General features: G+C 41.8%; 1 protein-coding gene across 2 annotated transcripts in view; it reads right to left on the reverse strand.

Annotated features, from left to right (window-relative positions):
• Positions 1–25,032, reverse strand: part of ppip5k2 (diphosphoinositol pentakisphosphate kinase 2) — an 80,012-nt gene that overhangs the window by 20,336 nt on the left and 34,644 nt on the right. The window contains exons 19-28 of one of the 2 annotated variants that reach the window (XM_029646480.2): positions 23,017–23,240; positions 22,466–22,593; positions 21,785–21,899; positions 21,215–21,322; positions 20,455–20,571; positions 19,848–20,027; positions 15,219–15,260; positions 14,898–15,071; positions 9,858–9,933; positions 6,898–7,017 (exon numbers count right to left, since the gene is read on the reverse strand). In XM_029646480.2, the coding sequence (XP_029502340.1) occupies positions 6,898–7,017; positions 9,858–9,933; positions 14,898–15,071; positions 15,219–15,260; positions 19,848–20,027; positions 20,455–20,571; positions 21,215–21,322; positions 21,785–21,899; positions 22,466–22,593; positions 23,017–23,240 (1,284 nt within the window). The remainder of the gene's footprint in view (positions 1–6,897; positions 7,018–9,857; positions 9,934–14,897; positions 15,072–15,218; positions 15,261–19,847; positions 20,028–20,454; positions 20,572–21,214; positions 21,323–21,784; positions 21,900–22,465; positions 22,594–23,016; positions 23,241–25,032) is intronic. The other variant, XM_029646538.2, reaches the window with a different exon arrangement.

Raw genomic sequence — 25,032 nt, forward strand, 5'->3', positions numbered from 1 at the left:
TTGAAGATTGTATGAATCTTATAAATAAAAATGGACAACTTGGGTACAATCAATTAGCTTAATTGCTCAGATATCAAATTACACTATACACACACAAATGAGTGGATTCGGCTATTTCAGCTACACCCATTGCTGACAGGTGTATAAAATCGAGCACAGAGCCATGCAATCTCCACAGACAAACATTGGCAGTAGAATGGCTCAGTGATTATATATTTTTTTGTTTGTTGTAATTTTATCCCCTTTTTCTCCACAATTTTGTGATATCCAATTGGTAGTTACGATCTTGTCTCATTGCTGCAACTCCCCAACGGGCTCGGGAGAGGTCGAGTAATGAGTCCTTTGAAACATGACCCGCCAAGCCGAGCTGCTTCTTAACACCTGGTCGCTTAACCCGGAAGCCAGCCGCACCACTCCGTGGGAGGAAACACTGTTCAACTGAAGTCAGCTTGCACGTGCACGGCCCACCACAAGGAGTCACTAGAGCGCGATGAGTCAAGGAAAGCGCCCGGGCCAAACCATCCCCAAACCCGGACGATGCTTGGCCAATTGTGCACCGCCCTATGGGACTCCTGGTTACGGCCGGCTGTGACACAGCCTGGGATCGAACCACAACTTCCGGCGCCGACTGAGATGGCCGCCTCGCTTCGCGTTCCTAGGAAACTATGCAGTTTTTTGTTTTTTTTACGTGTTATTTCTTACATTAGTACCCCAGGTCATCTTAGGTTTCATTACATACAGTCGAGAAGAACTACTGAATATAAGATCAGCGCCAACTCACCATCAGTATGACCAAGAATATGTTTTCCGCGACGCGGATCCGGTGTTCTGCCTTACAAACAGGACAACGGAATGGATCGCATGCAGCGACCCAAGGAAACGAGGCGGTGTTCTGGTCAGACTCCGAAAAAGGGCACATTGCGCACCACTCCCCAGCATTCTTCTTGCCAATGTCCAGTCTCTTGACAACAAGGTTGACGAAATCCGAGCAAGGGTAGCATTCCAGAGGGACATCAGAGACTGCAACGTTCTCTGCTTCACAGAAACATGGCTCACTGGGAAGACGCTATCCGACGCGGTGCAGCCAACGGGTTTCTCCACGCATCGCGCCGACAGAAACAAACATCTTTCTGGTAAGAAGAGTGGCGGGGGCGTATGCCTCATGACTAACGAGACATGGTGTGATGAAGGAAACATACAGGAACTCAAATCCTTCTGTTCACCTGATTTAGAATTCCTCACAATCAAATGTAGACCGCATTATCTTCCAAGAGAATTCTCCTCGATTATAATCACAGCCGTATATATCCCCCCCCAAGCAGACACATCGATGGCTCTGAACAAACTTTATTTAACTCTTTGCAAACTGGAAACCATTTATCCGGAGGCTGCATTCATTGTAGCTGGGGATTTTAACAAAGCTAATCTGAAAACAAGACTCCCTAAATTTTACCAGCATATCGATTGCGCAACCAGGGGTGGTAAAACCTTGGATCATTGTTACTCTAACTTCCGCGACGCATATAAGGCCCTGCCCCGCCCCCATTTCGGAAAAGCTGACCACGACTCCATTTTGCTGATCCCTGCCTACAGGCAGAAACTAAAACAAGAGGCTCCCACGCTGAGGTCTGTCCAACGCTGGTCAGACCAAGCTGACTCCACACTCCAAGACTGCTTCCATCACGTGGACTGGGACATGTTTCGTATTGCGTCAGATGGAAATATTGACGAATACGCTGATTCGGTGTGCGAGTTCATTAGAACGTGCGTCGAAGATGTCGTTCCCATAGCAACGATAAAAACATTCCCAAACCAGAAACCGTGGATTGATGGCAGCATTCGCGTGAAACTGAAAGCGCGAACCACTGCTTTTAATCAGGGCAAGGTGTCTGGTAATATGTCCGAATATAAACAATGCAGCTATTCCCTCCGCAAGGCTATTAAACAAGCTAGCGTCAGTACAGAGACAAAGTGGAATCTCAATTCAATGGCTCAGACACAAGAGGCATGTGGCAGGGTCTACAGTCAATCACGGACTACAAGAAGAAACCCAGCCCAGTCACGGACCAGGATGTCTTGCTCCCAGGCAGACTAAATAACTTTTTGCCCGCTTTGAGGACAATACATTGCCACTGACACGGCCTGCAACGAAAACATGCGGTCTCTCCTTCACTGCAGCCGAGGTGAGTAAGACATTTAAACGTGTTAACCCTCGCAAGGCTGCAGGCCCAGACGGCATCCCCAGCCGCGCCCTCAGAGCATGCGCAGACCAGCTGGCCGGTGTGTTTACGGACATATTCAATCAATCCCTATACCAGTCTGCTGTTCCCACATGCTTCAAGAGGGCCACCATTGTTCCTGTTCCCAAGAAAGCTAAGGTAACTGAGCTAAACGACTACCGCCCCGTAGCACTCACTTCCGTCATCATGAAGTGCTTTGAGAGACTAGTCAAGGACCATATCACATCCACCCTACCTGACACCCTAGACCCACTCCAATTTGCTTACCGCCCAAATAGGTCCACAGACGATGCAATCTCAACCACACTGCACACTGCCCTAACCCACCTGGACAAGAGGAATACCTATGTGAGAATGCTGTTCATCGACTACAGCTCGGCATTCAACACCATAGTACCCTCCAAGCTCGTCATCAAGCTCGAGACCCTGGGTCTCGACCCCGCCCTGTGCAACTGGGTTCTGGACTTCCTGACGGGCCGCCCCCAGGTGGTGAGGGTAGGCAACAACATCTCCTCCCCGCTGATCCTCAACACGGGGGCCCCACAAGGGTGCGTTCTGAGCCCTCTCCTGTACTCCCTGTTCACCCACGACTGCGTGGCCATGCACGCCTCCAACTCAATCATCAAGTTTGCGGACGACACAACAGTGGTAGGCTTGATTACCAACAACGACGAGACGGCCTACAGGGAGGAGGTGAGGGCCCTCGGAGTGTGGTGTCAGGAAAATAACCTCACACTCAACGTCAACAAAACTAAGGAGATGATTGTGGACTTCAGGAAACAGCAGAGGGAACACCCCCTATCCACATCGATGGATCAGTAGTGGAGAGGGTAGCAAGTTTTAAGTTCCTCGGCATACACATCACAGACAAACTGAATTGGTCCACTCACACTGACAGCGTCGTGAAGAAGGCGCAGCAGCGCCTCTTCAACCTCAGGAGGCTGAAGAAATTCGGCTTGTCACCAAAAGCACTCACAAACTTCTACAGATGCACAATCGAGAGCATCCTGGCGGGCTGTATCACCGCCTGGTACGGCAACTGCTCCGCCTCAACCGTAAGGCTCTCCAGAGGGTAGTGAGGTCTGCACAACGCATCACCGGGGGCAAACTACCTGCCCTCCAGGACACCTACACCACCCGATGTTACAGGAAGGCCATAAAGATCATCAAGGACATCAACCACCCGAACCACTGCCTGTTCACCCCGCTATCATCCAGAAGGCGAGGTCAGTACAGGTGCATCAAAGCTGGGACCGAGAGACTGAAAAACAGCTTCTATCTCAAGGCCATCAGACTGTTAAACAGCCACCACTAACATTGAGTGGCTGCTGCCAACACACTGTCATTGACACTGACCCAACTCCAGCCACTTTAATAATGGGAATTGATGGGAAATAATGTAAATATATCACTAGCCACTTTAAACAATGCTACCTTATATAATGTTACTTACCCTACATTATTCATCTCATATGCATATGTATATACTGTACTCTAGATCATCGACTGCATTCTTATGTCACTAGCCACTTTAACTATGCCACTGTTTACTTTGTCTACATACTCATCTCATATGTATATACTGTACTCGATACCATCTACTGTATGCTGCTCTGTACCATCACTCATTCATATATCCTTATGTACATATTCCTTACACTGTGTATAAGACAGTAGTTTTGGAATTGTTAGTTAGATTACTTGTTGGTTATCACTGCATTGTCGGAACTAGAAGCACAAGCATTTCGCTACACTCGCATTAACATCTGCTAACCATGTGTATGTGACAAATAAAATTTGATTTGATTTGATTTGGAAAAAAGTGACGCCTGCGCCCCTCGGGGGGCCAAGCTCAGTTACTTTCAACGTGGCACCATCAAAGGATGCCACCTTTCCAACAATCACTTCCTCAAATTTTTGCCTTGCTAGAGCTGCACACAAGCTCACAGAACGGGATCGCCTAGTGCTGAAGCGCTCATTGCGTAAAAATCGTCCATCCTGAGGTGCAACACTCACTACCAAGTTCCAAACTGCCTCTGGAAGTAACACCAACCAAATAACTGTTAGTCGGGAGCTTCATGAAATGGGTTTTTATGGCCGAGCAGCCGCACACAAGCTTAAGATCACCATGCGCAATGCCAAGCGTCGGCTGGAGTGGTGTAAAGCTCGCCCCCATTGGACTCTGGGGCAGTGGAAACGCGTTCTCTGGAGTGATGAATTACGCTTCACCATCTGGCAGTCTGACGGAGGAATCTGGGTTTGGCAGATGCCAGGAGAACGCTACCTGCCCCACTGCATAGTGCCAACTGTAAAGTTGGGTGGAGGAGGAATTAATGGTCCCGGGCTGTTTTTCATGGTTCGGGCAAGGAAGGTCCTTTCCTGTTTCAGCATGACAATGCTCCCGTGCACAAAGTGAGGTCCATACAGAAATGGTTTGTCAAGATTAGTGTGGAAAAACTTGACTGGCCTGCACAGAGCACTGACCTCAACTCTATCGAACACCTTTGGGATGAATTGGAACGCCAACTGCGAGCCAGGCCTAATCGCCCAACATCAGTGCCCTACCTCACTAATGCTCTTGTGGCTGAATGGAAGCAAGACCCTGCAGCAATACTCCAACATCTAGGAGAAAGCCTTCCCAGAAGAGTAGAGGCTGTGACAGCAACAAAAGGAGGACCAACTCCATATGAATCCCCATGATTTTGGAATGAGATGTTCGACAAGCAGGTGTCCACATATTTTTGGTAACGTAGTGTATTTCAACAAAATAATGTTTCAGGAATACTAATCTTATCTGTTTTGAACTATACAAATGATTTCAGAACAATCTGAGATGGTGGGTGGTGAAATGCTATTTCTTGTGCTTTTTGTGGTGGAATGACTCCGGCTTTAAATCAAATGCCCAAGTAAATGACAACAGTGAAACAGTCTGTGCAAAAGTGCTATAACATGTAGTACTTCGTAGCGTTCTAAAACTGGGTGAGCAATCAAATAAAAACAAAAATATTATCATCTATACCTTGCCGGGGCGGCAGGGTAGCCTAGTGGTTAGAGCGTTGGACTAGTAACCGGAAGGTTGCAAGTTCAAACCCCCGAGCTGACAAGGTACAAATCTGTCGTTCTGCAGTTAACCCACTGTTCCTAGGCCGTCATTGAAAATAAGAATTTGTTCTTAACTGATCTTGCCTAGTTAAATAAAGGTAAAATTTTTAAAAAATTAAAAAATCCACAGTCTGCCAGCATAATACAAAAAATATTTTCTAAAGTTTGTGGAATAGGGCTGTTTTAATAAAAGCTCTATCAAAAATGTCTGGAAAGGTCCAAAAGGATTATCTAAAATGCATAAAAATACGGAAAAGCTACAAAGGCTAGTGTAAGAAAACTACAAAAAAACATATTCAACGACAATATTCATAACCAAATTACAATGAAGTATTTGTAGACAACTGTTTGAAGAGTGTAATATGGCTACAAAACCAGGGGTGTGGTCAATTCCATTTAAATTAATTCCGGAAGTAAACTGAAATTCCAATTCCAATTTATAATTGAAATGGAATGGACCCCAACACTGAATAACATGGTTGTTAAGTGGAGACGCCAAAATGTAGACATTAGTAGAGACACTTTACTAGTTTTGAAGGGAGCATTAAGTTTGCTAGCAAAGAGCGATGCGGTAGCTAACCAACAGTAAATATGTTAATTGTTTCGCCCCAAAGTTAGCCAGCTAGCTAAGTTAATTAGCCAGTTAGCTTAAGATATCTACAGATAGTTAGCAACCGTTCGCACACTTTTACTTGCTATCTGTCGTGTCAAAAACATACCCCGAAAAAATGACGAGGTGTCTCCTCCAGCTGTTATGTACTTTCCAAGCATATTACAACATATGCGCTTTACAACTAGCTACAGGAACAAAGTTTTACATTTTAAATTTTTATTTGTAATACAAATTCCAGTAAATTTCCCCCCAAAATAAATCAACGGTTGATTTAAATTGATTGAAGGTAAACTGTGATTGAGGGCCAAGTCCTTACTTGAGATCCGCACACGCAACTCTGAGATCAAAGCTAAATGTTTAGTTGTATCTTAGTTACGTGTGCAGATGTCCGGTGCGGATTCTAGCCATAAGAAATTGTTTGCATGAGTAATTTTTTTAACAATTAAAAAAAAAATGTAGTAATGAATGAAATAATGGATGTTCACACCTCATCGTTTAGCTAAATCGATATAGTACAAGATTTCTGAGGCAGGAATATTTGACCCGCAATTAATTTGAATTGAAAGTAAGATACTTAAATAAGATATTGATTATCAAAAGAAGTTATGAGGGGGGATCAGTACTGAGTGCAACATTGTGCACAACTCCGGAAAAATACGTCTTATTTTGTATGAATAAACCTTAAATTCACTACCAAAACAATGGACTTCACCATATTAACTAAAAAGATGGATTATTACAATTTCTTCTCCCAATAACATGAATTATGTTTCTGTCGAAAAACACAATATGGTAAATTAGAGGGACCGACACAAACTGTCAGAATACATTCATATATTTCCTATTGAAATACACAGGAGGAAATTACAGGATTCCTTTAGAAAAATGAGCAAGGGTTCATCTTTTTTTTTTTTTTTTTTAAAGATGCGTGTTTGCACATACCATCTAAGAAGCCAGAAGAGGTCAGCTTTTTACGGTGCGCGCGAGCATAATCTTGTAGGTTAGGTGCACTGGAGGAGGCCCCGAGCACCATGGTGCTAAAGAGACCAGCGCAATGAGACCCTGGTGGGAGTTAAGAGAAGATACATACAACAACCATTTGGTCCACACCATTGGAATGCATGCAGCATGCATTTCTAGGAGATTCTTGCCACAAAAAAGACCCTGTGCAGCCTCATAAGAGCCTTCACATAATGACAGTAATATCACTTGGCATGAGGATGGCCTTGTGGGAGGGGGAGGAGGGGTGGTGTAATTCCTAAATTTTTGGCCGACATTATAGACCTGGGTTAATTGTAAAAACCTTCCTAGGAGCAATGTTATATCTCCGAGCTGTTGACCAAAACCTTTGTTACTAAACTTGCACTTGAAAATGCTTGTAATTTAACAACTGCCTCAAACTAAATGTAAAACATTGAAGTGCGTTGTTCGATTATTTATTGCCCTCCCCTACACAACAAATATTTCTGCTAAACATAGACAGAAACACATTCTATCTTTGACCGCCAATATCAAATACAAGTTAGCAATTGTTACAAACTAGCCAAGCAAGGATAAAAAACAACATTTAAACTACTTATCAGGCCGAAATATTTAAATCATATTGAGTTATAGTTTGCTAATTGCAGGCTAATGTAATTGTGCCTCAATACATTTAAATGATGCGTAAACATGCGCAATGTAAATCTGTGATTTAGTGCATTATCATAGGGTAAGCCATTAGAATAAAATGACTCAAATTATTGCAGCCATATGTGATAGATTCTCCATGAGCTGGTCCGGGGTCATTATTGCGCATTCATTCTAAAATGGGAGGGTAAGAATTTGAATGAAGAAAACTGATCAGAGATCAGCGCTGCCTTCTTTCAATCTTTTCGGTATTGACACATGCGCTCGACGACGCACTTAGCGAGTGTTATCTACCTGGTGTTTTGGGAAACGCATGTAAAGATGCACTTAGCAAGTGTTATCTACCTGGTGTTTTGGGAAACGCATGTAAAGATGCACTTTGCGAGTGTTATCTACCTGGTGTTATGAGAAACGCATGTAAAGATGCACTTAGCGAGTGTTATCTACCTGGTGTTTTGGGAAACGCATGTAAAGATGCACTTAGCGAGTGTTATCTACCTGGTGTTTTGGGAAACGCATGTAAAGATGCACTTAGCGAGTGTTATCTACCTGGTGTCATGGGAAACGCATGTAAAGATGCACTTAGCAAGTGTTATCTATGTGGCGTTATGGGAAACAAATGTAAAGATGCACTTAGCGAGTGTTATCTATGTGGTGTTATGGGAAACTAATTTAACGATGCACTTAGCGAGTGTTATCTACCTGGTGTTATGGGAAACGCATGTAAAGATGCACTTAGCGAGTGTTATCTATGTGGTGTTATGGGAAACACATGTAAAGATGCACTTTGCGAGTGTTATCTACCTGGTGTTATGAGAAACGCATGTAAAGATGCACTTAGCGAGTGTTATCTATGTGGTGTTATGGGAAACGAATGTAAAGATGCACTTAGCGAGTGTTATCTATGTGGTGTTATGGGAAACACATGTAAAGATGCACTTTGCGAGTGTTATCTACCTGGTGTTATGAGAAACGCATGTAAAGATGCACTTAGCGAGTGTTATCTATGTGGTGTTATGGGAAACGAATGTAAAGATGCACTTAGCGAGTGTTATCTATGTGGTGTTATGGGAAACTAATTTAACGATGCACTTAGCGAGTGTTATCCATCTGGTGTTATGGGAAACGCATGTAAAGATGCACTTAGCGAGTGTTATCTATGTGGTGTTATGGGAAACGCATGTAAAGATGCACTTGGCGAGTGTTATTCACGTGGTGTTATGGGAAACGCATGTAAAGATGCACTTGGCGAGTGTTATTCACGTGGTGTTATGGGAAACGCATGAAAAGATGCACTTGGCGAGTGTTATTCACGTGGTGTTTTGGGTAACGCATGTTACAGCTTCTTCGGTCGTTATGAACGATGCATAGTTAGAACATTGGTAAAAGCCTAATTTCCAACGCTATCGGGAAACCTGATCCAGGTCCCTACAAGTTGATAACTATGTCCTCTAACCACTAGGCTATTATACAGTTGCTACGTATCTTGATGACTGTCATCTTCATTGCACAGCTAATTATGAGCCAAGAACCTGGTACGATACACAGGCATAAACTACTAGCTACTAGATACCATCACAAATAATACGATCAAAATTAAGATAAATAATAAAACAATTCAAACATGATAGTTTGTAATATCAAAGCGTTACTTAGTGATACAAAAAGATAAAAAGTGAAAGAAAAAAGTGAAAGAAAAGAATGAAGGTGTAGGACAGCCATTTCTAAAATGGTAGTCAGCAACAAATCCCTAATATTTTGCTAAGAATTTGCTGTGGCTACAACATTTTAGGTCACTAAGGACATTACCAGCATGTATGAGAAATTGAGTCAGCACTGTATTAGTTGTGTGGCAAAAATCTTTGTCTAAAGTATGCTTAACAGCTTGTTGACAGTATTACTTCACAGATGTAGTAATTGATCGTTAATTGTGAAGAGAGCAGCCAGTGTATGACACTTCAGGTGCTTGAGGCTCCGTCAACACAAAGCAAAGATTTGAGATGCGTCAGAAAACATACAGTACAGAACAAATCTAAAATCATTGCATTGCAAAAGTTACTTCCAATATTTGCCCTCACATTGAAGTTATGCTGAAGTAATGTGAAGACACAAACATTTGAAAACTAGGGATATAATGAAACATCTAAATCACATTCTTTAAAAGAAAAGAAGAGAATTTTCATTTTTTTTATTTTTTACATTTCTTAATAATATAAAGTGATAAATTGGAGCTCATTTGTTTCAAACGTCCTAAAAGCAGTGATTATGCTTACCTACTCCTGGGGTGAGTTTGTGTTCAGAGTATAGTCTACCAGGTCGCTGTGCATGGGCATTGTTCTCTGACAGAACCTAGAGGAGAAAACAAAAAACTATATTACCACATTTCACTGAAACTCGTCCACAACCTCACTGAAACGGATGCCTTTTTCTGGAAAGACATGTTAATAAGCAGCAGAGGGAAATGGTAGTGCAGACGCCAACAAAGACTAATCAGCAGAAGAAAAGAAAGATGAACATGCAACGTCCCTATGGCCACACGAAGTCCATGCCACGTGAGAGGTTGGACATTACGGATGACACAGCGGGTGAGAAGAGATGCAGGAGTTGAGGGACGAGGATGGACGTGGCAACAGTTTGCAGAAAATCAGGTTTCAAACTATCAAGACTGCACAACTTTAACCAAGATACACATTACACCCGTGTTAAAGAAAAAAAAAAAAAGTCAAAGTGAAGACAAAACATGAAGAAAGAAGTTGAGTTTGGTGTTCTCATTTTCTCATCCAAGATGTTAATATCTCCGTTTCGTGCATGGACAACAAAAGAAACGAGACAAACTTGAAATGAGCGGATCCTCTGCCCTTTTTTTAGGGGGGGATGAAGGGAGGTAGAGGTGGAGTGGGGCGGACCTCACAGCAGGATCCTGGTCTGTGTCAGTGGATTGAAAGGTCATGAGAGCACGAAGACAATGAGCACACTGTGAGCCCATTCTCACACCTCACATGGCTCACCTGTAGGACCAGGAAGGGTAACCCCTGTCTAGTAGGGCAGAAGACCCATCTTAGTGACTAGAACCAACCAGGCTCCATACAGAAAAACCACATTACAGGAAGTGGTGGATTTATTTTGTATTTATTTAACCCTTATTTTACCAGGTGAGATGACGGAGAACACGTTCTCATTTACAGCAATCACCTGGGGAATAGTTACAGGGGAGGTGTGAACAAGCCAATTGGAAGCTTCTTCTAGCACTGGCCTAGCCTGCTGTGAGTTTGGCTGAGAGATGAGAGTTTCTCGGAAAATCTCTCAAATGCAAGTAGTCTGAGGCAAATATACATAAAATTGTCCATCATTGTATGTTCGCCTACAATGATGCCTTTTCTAATTATGTAAGTCGCTCTGGATAAGAGCGTCTGCTAAATGACTTAAATGTAAATGTAAATGTACAGTAGGGTATAGCCTATACACTACAGTTGTAGTACATGACATCAGTGTGATGTAAATGTAGGTGGTTAGGTACTGTACAGACGGCGTGATGAAGACATTTAAGTGCCACCACACATACAGCCATAATATAAGCACCTTTAACTCAGTCACGTGTCCTCTGACAGCAAATAAATTATACTATAATACATAGTATTATAATATTCTATAATACATACTATTATAATATACAGTGTTCAGACCCCCATGACTTTTCACACATTTTGTTACGTTACAGCTTTATTCTGACCCTTTACTCAGTACTTTATTGAATCACCTTTGGCAACGATTACAGCCTCGAGTCTTCTTGGGTATGACGCTACAAGCATGGCACACCTGTATTTGGAGAGTTTCTCCCATTCTTCTCTACAGATTCTCTCAAGCTCTGTCAGGTTGGATGGGGAGCATCGCTGCATGGCTATTTTCAGTTCTCTCCAGAGATGTTCGATCGGGTTCAAGTCCGGGCTCTGGCTGGGCCACTCAAAGACATTCGGACACTTGTCCCAAACCCACTCCTGCGTTGTCTTGGCTGTGCACTTAGGGTCATTGTCCTGTTGGAAGGTGAACCTTCACCCCAGTTTTTAATCAAGGATCTCTCTGAACTTTGCGCCATTCATCTTTCCCTCAATCCTGACTAGTCTCCCAGTCCCTGCCATTGAAAAACAGGAAAGCATGATGCTGCCACCACCATGCTTCACCGTAAGGATGGTGCCATGTTTCCACCAGACATGACGCTTGGCATTCAGGCCAAAGAGTTCCATCTTGGTTTCATCAGACGAGAGAATCTTGTTTCTCATGGTCTAAGAGTCCTTAAAGTGCCCTTTGGCAAATTCCAAGTGGGCTGTCATATGCTTTTTACTTAGTGGTGGCTTCAGTCTGGCCACTCTACCATAAAGGCCTGATTGGTGGAGTGCTGCAGAGATGGTTGTCCTTCTAGAAGGTTCTCCCATCTACACAGATAAACTCTGGAGCTCTGTCAGAGTGACCATAGGGTTTTTGGTCACATCCCTGACCAAGGCCCTTCTCCCCCGATTGCGCAGTTTGGCCAGACAGCCAGCTCTAGGGAGAGTCTTGAACTTCTTCCAATTAAGGATGACGAGGCCACTGGGGACCATCTAAGCTGCAGAAAAGTTTTGGTACCCTACCCCAGATCTGTGCCTCGACAATAATATCTCGGAGCTCTACGGACAATTTCTTCAACCTCATTGCTAGGTTTTTGCTCTGACATGCACTGTCAAATGTGGGACCTTATACAGAAAGATGTGTTTCCAAATCGGGTGCGTTTTCCTTTCCAAATCATGTCCAATCAATTGAACTTACCACAGTTGGACTCCAATCAAGTTGTAGAAACATCAAGGATGATCAATGGAAACAGGATGCACTGGAGCTCAATTTCAAATCTCATAACAAACGGTGTGAATACTTCAGTAAATAAGTTTGGTTTTATATTTTTTATAAATTTGCAAAAATTTTTACAAGTTTTTGCTTTATCATTATGGGGTAGTGTGTGTAGATGGACAATTTTTATTTATTTATTAAAAAAAATCTATTTTAGAATGAGGCTGTAAACGTAACAATGTGGAGAAAGGGAAGGGGTCTCAATACTTTCAGAATGCAATGTTTAATATACTATAATACATACTATTATAATATATGATAAAATACATACTATTATACAAACACACACATATATATATATATTCTATAATACATACTATTATTGATCACTGCTATAATTGAAAGATATTGCCTTTCAATATATGATTTAGTGTCAACCTTAGACCTGCTTTAAATATTCACACTGCATTTCCCCTTTATAGGATGACTTCAATGGCCCTATCGTTAATATCATCTGGTCAAAAGTATAAAATACAGCCAATTTCACATTCAAATCTGGTTGTGTGTCCATTTGGCAAATAGGGCGAGAAATGTAGTTGAAATAGCCTGCTTTACATTTGATTGGAGCAAAGCAGTGACCCGTTAGAAAAGAGTGTGTTAAATTCCATCGCAGCCGAGTTGGGCCAAATTTCTTGGAGGCATAAGCGGCAGGCAAGCTTAGGACGGACATCCCACCCCAAACAGATCTCCAAAATCTGCATGTTAGTTAGTCACACTAGCCACTCTGATAGTGGCCCAGATTATTGTTCAAATTCTCACTCAACAGCAAATCCGAGCGAGTCGCGAAGGACAGCTAATGTCTGTTTCAGCAGATTAATATAAAGAGTGGTCTTTACCTAGTCTCTTAGATGGATGAAAAGAACGACACCAAACTGTGCAGACAGACTGGTTCGATTATGGCTTTTCATGTTGGCAAACCGTGAAAATGCATGACAAAAGCAAGACATACATTCTGTTGTTCAAGTTATGAATATAGTGGAATATAGAGTATTGATACCAATATAGTGGAATATAGAGTACCAGTCAAAGGTTTGGACACACCTACTCATCCCAGGCTTCTACTTAATTTTTTACTATTTTATATATTGTAGAATAATAGTGAAGACATGAGAACTATGAAATAACACACATGGAATCATGTAGCAACCAAAAATGTGTTATATTTGAGATTCTTCAAAGTAGCCACCCATTGCCTTGACTGCTTTGCACACTCTTGGCATTCTCTCAACCGGCTTCATGAGGTAGTCACCTGGAATGCATTTCAATTAGCAGATGTGCCTTGTTAAAAGTTCATTTGTTGTGACAAGGTAGCGGGGTATACAGAAGATAGCCCTATGTGGTAAAAGACCAAGTCCATATTATGGCAAGAACAGCTCAAATAAGCAAAGAGAAACAACAGTCCATCATTACTGAAATGAAGGTCAGTCAATGTGGAAAATGTCAAGAACTTTGAAAGTATCTTCAAGTACAGTTGTAAAAGCCATCAAGCGCTTTGATGAAACTGGCACTGATTAGGATCTCCACAGGAAAGGAAGACCCAGAGTTACCTCTGCTGCAGAGGAAACTCTGGGTTACCAGCCTCAGAAATTGCAGCCCAAATAAATGCTTCACAGAGTTCAAGTTACAGACATCTCTTTTTTGGTTACTACATGATTCCATGTGTTATTTCATAGTTTTGATGTCTTCACTATTATTCTACAATGTAAAAAATAGTTAAAAAAATAAAAACCCTTGAATGAGTAGGTGTGTCCAGACTTTTGACTGGTACTGTATTTCACACAGCCATAATTGAAAGAGTCCATGAGCAGGTATTTGATAAAAAAATGTAAAAAATATATATATATATTTACCGGGGGAACAACAAAACAGGGAGAAACCTCAACAAAGATGAAACCAGGGAGAGAGCCACAGACAGTGTCTCATTAGCTGGTTGGTGCTAAGCACTTTAGGTGTACCTCTAGAAGACATTGTGGCCACATTGTGAGGAAAGTGTGAATTCCACCAAGGCAGCAGAGCAACAACGTTAGTTGCAATATATATATATATATATATTTTTTTTTTAATTACAGTGCAAAATGAGTATCCCATAGCCAGCAATCTTTGAATTGCAAATGCTATTACAATTTAACATACTAAAATGTAACCTTGTTTCAAGAGTTATCATCTTCACTGTATGGACCCAATGAACCGAATGACCGTCCCAAAAAATGAAAGACAAAAAGGAATCATTCTTCACAGTACCATTTAGTTTTGTTTTTTTTAAATTATGAAAATGGCACACATTTTTTGAAATTGCGAATAGGGGTAAAAATGGCATCTTTACATCAATCTGCTGATTAGGTGTCCTTGCTGACCGCAGCAGTGTTTTTAAGTACACATGAACAAGAGTAGGTGTCATCTGTTTGTGTGGATAATAAATTAAAATGGGTAAAAACCTGTTGCCATGAGCCAAAAATACTGGATGTGAAAGCCAGTGATTTGGGGGAGACAGGGGAGGAAGTGATTTGGTCCCCTGATCTGCGTCTTCGACGCCCAGTACCAACACCACAGGTGTAATGAAGCCAGGTACCAATAGAGTCAGGGCTAGACACACTCAGGGGGCTCTCTTCCTGGAAGTGAGAGAGGGGGCAAAAACAGCACAGTCATGCAACATTACAAAAAAAAAAGAACAGTCTCCAGCTAATGTATGTGTGTCCCATCAACATTCACAAGTAGGAACTTTTTTTGTTTAGGTTTGGTATAATGTATCGTCATACTTTGCCAGCTGCGGTCTTGATAAAGTCTGGCTGCAATGGGGACTAAAAGGAAAGTAAAAAAAAAAAATACAAAAAAAAAGAGAAACATCAATGTACTAGCAATTGTTAGACTGTCCATTTACGGGTCACATTGACATGATCCTGGCACAAGTTCGTTAATCAGATAATTAACAATCAATACATACATTTTAAAGTAAATGTAGCCCTGGGCAACTTTAGCTGATGTGTGTAGACTATTCTCTCAGCATTAGTGTCAGCATACAGCTGGTGTAATGCATTAAGTCAAGTAAAATCACCAAACAGTGTACTGCCAACACCATGTGATAATGTGAAAGACCAGTGACTATAATACAGTGGGCGAGGGACAATCTTCACTATAATACAGTGGGTGAGGAGGGACAATCTACACTATAATACAGTGGGCGAGGAGGGACAATCTACACTATAATACAGTGGGTGAGGAGGGACAATCTTCACTATAATACAGTGGGCGAGGGACAATCTTCACTATAATACAGTGGGCGAGGGACAATCTACACTATAATACTGTGGGTGAGGAGGGACAATCTACACTATAATACAGTGGGTGAGGAGGGACAATCTTCACTATAATACAGTGGGTGAGGAGGGACAATCTACACTATAATACAGTGGGTGAGGGACAATCTACACTATAATACAGTGGGTGAGGAGGGACAATCTACACTATAATACAGTGGGTGAGGAGGGACAATCTTCACTATAATACAGTGGGCGAGGGACAATCTTCACTATAATACAGTGGGCGAGGGACAATCTTCACTATAATACAGTGGGTAAGGAGGGACAATCTTCACTATAATACAGTGGGTAAGGAGGGACAATCTACACTATAATACAGTGGGTAAGGAGGGACAATCTTCACTATAATACAGTGGGCGAGGAGGGACAATCTACACTATAATACAGTGGGTGAGGAGGGACAATCTTCACTATAATACAGTGGGTGAGGAGGGACAATCTACACTATAATACAGTGGGTGAGGAGGGACAATCTACACTATAATACAGTGGGTGAGGAGGGACAATCTTCACTATAATACAGTGGGTAAGGAGGGACAATCTTCACTATAATACAGTGGGTGAGGAGGGACAATCTACACTATAATACAGTGGGTAAGGAGGGACAATCTACACTATAATACAGTGGGTGAGGAGGGACAATCTTCACTATAATACAGTGGGCGAGGGACAATCTTCACTATAATACAGTGGGCGAGGGACAATCTTCACTATAATACAGTGGGCCGAGGGACAATCTTCACTATAATACAGTGGGTAAGGAGGGACAATCTACACTATAATACAGTGGGTAAGGAGGGACAATCTTCACTATAATACAGTGGGTGAGGAGGGACAATCTACACTATAATACAGTGGGTGAGGAGGGACAATCTTCACTATAATACTGTGGGTGAGGAGGGACAATCTACACTATAATACAGTGGGTGAGGAGGGACAATCTACACTATAATACAGTGGGTGAGGAGGGACAATCTTCACTATAATACTGTGGGTAAGGCACAATATTCACTATTAGTCAAAAGATGTACAGAGCTAGTTGCTTTTGTAATATATACCCTTAAAAGCCAGCATTATTAAATTGACATTTTAGTCATTTAGCTGACACTCTTATCCAGAACAATTAGGGTTAAGTGCCGTGCTCAAGGGCACATTGACAGATATTTCACCTAGTCGGCTCAGGGATTCAAACCAGCGACCTTTCGGTTACTGGCCCAACACTCTAAAACCACTAGGCACCTGCCGCCAGGTATGACAATGTAATCAACAATTAAAGTTAAAGATATACTCTTGTTGAGTTGATTTTAACACTTACACGAGTATATAGTGAATGAAACACAATAACCAGTGTTGGTCAATATACATTTTAAACTATTTACAGTTCGCTTTTAATACTGTACTTTCAGACTTTCTAACATTTTTGAAAGTCTAACATTAGCTCGGTGTAGTGTGGAACAACACGGACACAGTGTTAATTTTAACCCTATGAGAGTTGATTTAACATTTGTAATTTTGCTGTGTAACTGGTGAATTTGAAACATATAGAGGTTGTTGTTTGGCAAAAGTGATGGTACACGCTGCTTGCAGAACATTTCTTTGTGATCTGAAGGAAACAAAGGTAAATATAGATGTTGCACTCTTATGCACATGCAAGGTGTACTGTGGAGGTGTGACTTAGTGCATTACTGAAGTATATGCAATGGAGATTAGAAGGTACAGTAAATATGAATTTAGCAAAATAACATTGACTTCTAGACAACAACAAAAATATATATATATATTACAAAATTTTTGTTATTACTTATAACCTGAGTGACTGCATCAAGCTGAATTTTATAAAGGTCAAGTGTAGAATACAGATGTAAAAAAATATCAAATTTCTTCTAACGTGTATTGGTGACCACCACTTAAAATAAAATGAAAATGGATTCGTTTCTACAACATTTTCAAAGACCAGTAGTTACCATGCACTCACCACTCTCACCAACATACAGCAATGTTTTGTGTGTGGGTGGGTACACAGAAATAGATTTCAATATTACATTCAAAATAAATTAAATATATCAACATGAATATACAGACATAGATCTGAATATTACAAGCAAAGAAGATGAAGATCCAGATAAAAACATAAAGTTTCAAATTACAGGTAACAACTTTCAGAGGCGAGTTTGCTGAAAGCTTCATAGCTAACGTGGCACTTCATTTCTCTCAACGACCAAGGCCAACGCTACATGTAGAAGAGCAAAGTAATTCCTTTGAGGAGTTTTGTGTGTTCATGCAAAGATGGACCATCAAAGATACACTACTGTTCAAAAGTTTGGGGTCACTTAGAAATGTCCTTGTTTTTGAAAGAAAAGCACATTTTTTGTTCATTAAAAATAACATAAAATTTATCAGAAATACAGTGTAGACATTGTTAATGACTATTGTAGCTGGAAACGGCAGATTTTGTATGGAATATCTACATAGGCCCATTATCAGCAACCATCACTCCTGTGTTCCAATGGCACGTTGTGTTAGTTAATCCAAATTTATCATTTTAAAAGGCTAACTGATCTTATACAACGCTGTGTACTACTCCCTTCACAGAATAGCGCAAACTGGCTGTAACCAGAATAGAAAGAGGAGTGGAAGGCCCCGGTACACAACTGAGCAAGAGGACAAGTACATTAGTGTGTCTAGTTTGAGAAACAGACGCCTCACAAATCCTCAACTGGCAGCTTCATTAAATAGTACCTGCAAAACACCAGTCTCAACATCAACAGTGAAGAGGCGACTCCGGGATGCTGGCCTTCTAGGCAGAGTTGTAAAGAGAAAGCCATCTCTCAGACTGGCCAATAAAAATTAAAGATTAAGACGGGCAAAATAACACAGACACTGGACAGAGGAACTCTGCCTAGAAGGCCAGCATTCCGAAGTCGCCTCTTCACTGTTGACGTTGAGACTGGTGTTTTGCGGGTACTATTTAATGAAGCTGCCAGTTGAGGATTTGTGAGGCGTCTGTTTCTCAAACTAGACACATTAATGTACTTGTCCTCTTGCTCAGTTGTGCACCGGGGCCTCCCACTCATCTTTCTATTCTGGTTAGAGACAGTTTGCGCTGTTCTGTGAAGAGAGTAGCACACAGTGTTGTACGAGTTCTTCAGTTTCTTGGCAATTTCTTGCATGGAATAGCCTTCATTTCTCAGAACAAGAAAAGACTGACGAGTTTCAGAAGAAAGGTATTTGTTTCTGGACATTTTCAGCCTGTAATCAAACCCACAAATGCTGTTGCTCCAGATCTCAACTAGTCTAAAGAAGGCCAGTTTTATTGCTTCTTTAATCAGAACAACAGTTTTCAGCTGTGCTAACATAATTGAAAAAGGGTTTTCTAATGATCAATTAGCCTTTTAAAATGATAAACTTGGATTAGCTAACACAACATGCCATTGGAACACAGGAGTGATGGTTGCTGATAATGGGCCTCTGTACACCTATGTAGATATTCCATTAAAAGTCATCCGTTTCCAGCTACAATAGTCATTTACAACATTAACAATGTACACTGTATTTCTGATCCATTTGATGTTTATTTTAAAATGGACAAAAAAGGTGCTTTTCTTTCAAAAACAAGGACATTTCTAAGTGACCCCAAACTTTTGAACGGTAGTGTACATTTTACAATTGTTACTTGCTCGCGGCTGGGCTATTGAGAGAAGGTTTGAGACCTTAAAAATCACTCCTTGTTCTAATTGTAATGGTATTTTACTGTAATAAGTAACACAGTAAGCTTACATTCCAAAGGGGGCTGGTGACTCATCAGGTGACCCCTTTCAGTGCACCATTGTTATTCTGTTGCATAGCTCTGCTGTAAACATACAACACTACACAGTACTAACCCAAAAACCAATTCAAGCCAATTACATGCAAGAGCAGTAGCACTAACCAGGCATTTTTATCACCAATGTAGCTAGCAGGTGACTACCATAGTGTACGTTTGTTGTGACACTTTACAACTATTAGCGTATACAGTCTATCCTGTATACCACATGTGTATTCTGAACTGGACCTGAAGGTGGCACTTACTTCCACAGAGCCAATCTTTTTGGAGCGGGGCAGTGGGCACTTTCTGTTGATGTAGATGGGGTCAGACACCAGTGGCCTGAACATCATTAGGGCTGCTCGGTCCGGCTCGTCCCGCTTGGCGTTGGCGGCGGCCGACTCCTCGTCGTTGTCTTCCTTAGACTTCTTCTTGGATCCCTCGTTCTGGAGATGACAGGGATACGATTGGTAGAACATCATGTATAAGGGAAAAGAAGGTTATAGTCCACATTAAACCATGAGAAAAAGAAATAAGATGATTTCAGAGGTTTGGAAAAAAAGATCTGGAATTCCTGATTAATCAGAAAAACGCACACAATGGAGTAAAAAAACAAACAGGATATAGGCTCATTCATGTTGCCTCTAAGATTAACTACTTCCTGTCAAGATGTGAGTAAGCCGAATACTAATATTAACTACACAACTCACACCCATAAAACACTTAACCTCAATAAGCTTTTCTATCAACTTTTTCCCCAGTAACTACATCAGCATTCACCATATGCCACACTAAAAGTGGTTACACAGTTCTACAAAGACCTGCATCTAATGACACACACACATGGTTTCTTCAGAAACTGGGACCCCTTACCTCTCGAGAAGCTGGTCTGTAGCCAAACCCTGAGGGCAGGTTTTTGTCGTCCTCACAGCCCTTGGCTCCCGGGCTGAAATGCAGCTCCACGTGGAAGCGCTCCTCAGACGAAGGGTCCTAGAGTAATGATACAATGGTGCTGGTAATAATAAGGTGGCAGGCAGCGTAGCGTGTGTTGGGCCAGTAATCGAAAGGTTGCTAGTTTGAATCCTAGAACCGACAAGGTGAAAAAAAATATGTTGATGTGCCCTTGAGCCCTAATTTTCTACAGGGCAGTCGTTGATCATGGCAGACTCTGGCTGTGACCCCAATCTCCGAGGAGAAGTTGGGAAATGCGGAAAAAAAATAAACATTTCCAATTCACACATGCGTATAATACACACTTGTACATGTGTGAAATAGGACAAATAATAAGCACCCACCTAACTATTATTATATTAATATTATAATAACATTGGTGTTACCCTCAAAAACATACCACAAAACAATTAGAGATGAAAGCGCATTGCTCCCTCTATGACCCATAATACTGAGCGCCAAAACAACCCATATTATATATGCAACATTATTATGACAACTTCCTCAGTAAATAGACATGAAAGAGATCCATTCTATATCGGCTATGAAAATAAAATCTGGTTCTACTCCAACAATCCCACTTACAGAGGCTGTGTGATGACTCAGCTGGTGTGAGCAGCTGAGTCAGGCTGCTAGTTAACATAACCAAAACCCACAGGCATATACTTGGACCTTACAGTACCTTGTTAGGGTCCTCGTAAAGCATGATTACAATCTGTGTCATGTAGTTCAGTTCGCTGACCACCTTGAGGTACTCCATGGCCCTCTTCCATTGGTCATCTTTGGTCTCCTGGGATATGAGCAAGTTAAATATGAGATTCAGACATATTTAAGCCATATTAACCACATTCTTCTGGGTAAAATGTGGTTATATTTGGTAGACAAAAAAATAATAAACTTGAAAATAAAAGAAAGCCGCACACTCCTGGAGCTGAGATGCAAAAATTTGGCTGTCGAAACGTTGGTATTAAATTTTTGCATCTGAGCTCCAAGAGTGTGCGGCTTTCTTTTATTTTCAAGTTTCTACTCCGCTAGCCAGCACCTCGTCTTAATAGGTGTGCGTTTCTTTTTCTTCTAAAAAAATAAATAAACCCCCCCACAAAAAATGTGACACATCATATTAATAAATATATGCAATACACAATGTTTGGTGGATTCTAATGTGAAACATGGCCCTTTAAACTGGTTCAATAGATACAATACAGAAATGTAAACGTACGGAAGTTCAGGAACAATGTTAGAGAGGACTCACGTCACAGAAAGCTCCGTAGCGGAGGATGGAGAGCAGGGAGTGCACGTGGCTCTCACTGGTGAAGTACAGCCTGGTCCTGACATGACGCTCCGGGGACATGACTCCACGGGAATACCTGGACAACACACATGAGACAACTGCAATTGTATTTCATAGGGAGACCGATATGGATACTACTCTGAGGATGGTGACTCCACATGTTTTTTTACATTTATTTTTATTTAACATTTATTTAACTAGGCAAGTCAGTTAAGAACAAATTCTTATTTACAATGACGGCCTACACCGGCCAAACCCGGACGACACTGGGCCAATTGTGCGCCGCCCTATGGTACTACCAATCACGGCCGATTGTGATACAGCCTGGATTCGAACCAGGGTGTCTGTAGTGACGCCTCTAGCACTGAGATGCAGTGCCTTAGAGCGCCGCACCACTCTGGAGCCCACTGAGATGCAGTGCCTTAGAGCGCCGCACCACTCTGGAGCCCACTGAGATGCAGTGCCTTAGAGCGCCTCACCACTCTGGAGCCCACTGAGATGCAGTGCCTTAGAGCTCTGTGCTACTCTGGAGCCCACTGAGATGCAGTGCCTTAGAGCTCTGTGCCACTCTGGAGCCCACTGAAATGCAGTGCCTTAGAGCGCTGCACCACTCTGGAGCCCCGAGTTCGAGAAATGTCTTACACAGGGTGCAGTTTGTTGACGGTGTCGTCGTCCTGTGTCCTCTGCAGGTCGGAGCGGATCTTGCGAATGAGGGGGGTGCAGTAGCCCTTGGCTATGTCCAGCTTCTCAGGTTGAGAGATACCATACTCCTGACGGGACAGGGGTGTAAAAAATATGTTTATTTCAACAAGAGCATAACAGTGGCCACTAAAACAAATGTCCCTTTAACCAAACACCTATTTCTAGTCTATCTGGTAACACTACAAGATATAAATCAAACTTTATTTGTCACAAGTGTAGACCTTACCGTGAAATGTTTACTTACAAGCCCTTAACCAACAGAGCAGTTCAAGTAGAGTAAAGAAAATATTTACCAAATAAACTATATCTATAAGCAGAATGTAATAGGGGCTGCCACTATTAAATGCTTCAATCATTCCAAACTTCACCACGATGTATGGAGAGTATACTGGTGCTGTACGTCTGCTGTGCATCACTGTAGTGTCTTGGTGAAAGGCGCTTGCTACATAAATGCCAATCATAAAATCTTTGATCCAAAACGTGGAACATACCTGTGGAATGACGATGTCGGCCAGGGCCTTGGACAGGCGGTAGATCTCCATAGTGTTAGACAGGTTGAGGGAGCTGTTGTGCTGCACGTCGTACTTGATGCAGTCGTAGATGTCTGGGATCTTGCTGATGTTGTAGCGGCCGTTCTTCATCCGGAAGTCCTTCTCCAGCTTGGCCCAGCGCCGCAGCATCAGATCCAGAGTTTCACTATGGTACAATTGGATGTCTAGAAAGTACATTTTTTCAAATGAACATTACACTATAGGTGCAGGACAACAAGTTATATGAACAATTTGAAATGTATTTCTACTGTTAAAAGGCATGTACACAAATACTGCAACTACCACATTTAGATGACAGTTTGACCAAAACATCATTCAAAATGTAGTTAAATTTTTTTAAATTAAATGGTTTAATATTGTGTCTTTCATTCATATCCCAATAACTTTTAGATATTGTGGTAAAATATGGCATGTCAAATAATGAATAAGAACTGAGTCAAAACTACTTTATTAAGTAACTGTGAAAATCAGTGTAATCTACTTTCATCTGGTACATACATTTATTTTTTTGTTGCAATTTTTCCCCCCAATTTCATGATTACCATCTTGTGTCATCACTGCCTCTTTCCCTACTGTATTTTTTAAATTTATTTTGCTCCTCCCATTATTTTTATTTCTACTTTGCACATTCTTCCACTGCAAATCTACCATTCCAGTGTTTTACTTGCTATATTGTATTTACTTTGCCACCATGGCCTTTTTCTTGCCTTTACCTCCCTTATCTCACCTCATTTGCTCACATCGTATATAGACTTGTTTATACTGTATTATTGACTGTATGTTTGTTTTACTCCATGTGTAACTCTGTGTCGTTGTATGTGTCGAACTGCTTTGCTTTATCTTGGCCAGGTCGCAATTGTAAATGAGAACTTGTTCTCAACTTGCCTACCTGGTTAAATAAAGGTGAAATAAAAAAAGAAATAAAAAACTGCAACTCCACCACCGGGTTCACGAAAGGGGAAGGTCGAGTCATGCGTCCTCTGAAACATGACCTGCCAATCCCTGCTTCTTAACACCCACTCACTTAACTAGGAAGCTAGTTGGACCAATGTGTCGGAGGAAACGCCGTTCAAATGACAACAGAAGTCAGCCTGCAAGTGCCCGGCCCGCCACAAGGTGTTGCTAGAGTGCAATGAATCAAGTAAAGCCCCCTCGAACCAAACCTTCCTCTAACCTACACGATGCTGGGCCCCTTGTACGCCGCCCTACAGGACTCCCGGTCATGGCCGGTTGTGACACAGCATGGGATCGAACCCCATGTTGTAGTGACGCCCCAACACCGCGATGCAGTGCCTTAGACCGGTCTGTCACTCGGGAGGCCTGGTACATACATTTCACTGAGTATATGTTACATTAACATTCATGAGTCATCATCACCAAACCCTGTATTGCTGATGTATTTGCCAATGAGAGGCGTTGAAACCTCCGGTCGGCCATCTTTGCACTCCCCAGGAGGAACAGGCCTCCATAGGAATGAATGAAATTCTACAGTATTTCAATTAAGTGGCAAAAACAAATGTAGACTTTATTAAATGCATTTCTTTAACTTGATGGGGGAGTACCAATGATGGGAGAGTACCAAGATTGAGGCGCGGTAGCTTCAAAACAGATGCCCCATCAGTCATTTAATGTATATATTTGGGATGGCAGGTAGCCTAGTGGTTAGTGTTGGACTAGTAACCAAAAGGTTGCTGGATTGAATCCCAAGATCTGTCGTTCTGCCCCTGAACAAGGTAGTTAATCCACAGTTCCCCCGGTAGGCGTTAATGTAAATAAGAATTTGTTCTTAACTGACTTGCCTAGTTAAAAGCCTCTTCGGAATCAGTGTCATTTTCCTAGGACAAATATCATCTGATATTGGCAGAAAGATTAAGAAGAATTTAAGCTAACTGCACTGTCCAATTTACAGTTGCTATTACAGTGAAATAATACCATGCTATTGTTTGAGGAGAATGC

The sequence above is a fragment of the Oncorhynchus nerka genome, linkage group LG4 (assembly GCF_034236695.1).
Source record: "Oncorhynchus nerka isolate Pitt River linkage group LG4, Oner_Uvic_2.0, whole genome shotgun sequence".
In the NCBI taxonomy this organism is placed as follows: domain Eukaryota; kingdom Metazoa; phylum Chordata; class Actinopteri; order Salmoniformes; family Salmonidae; genus Oncorhynchus; species Oncorhynchus nerka.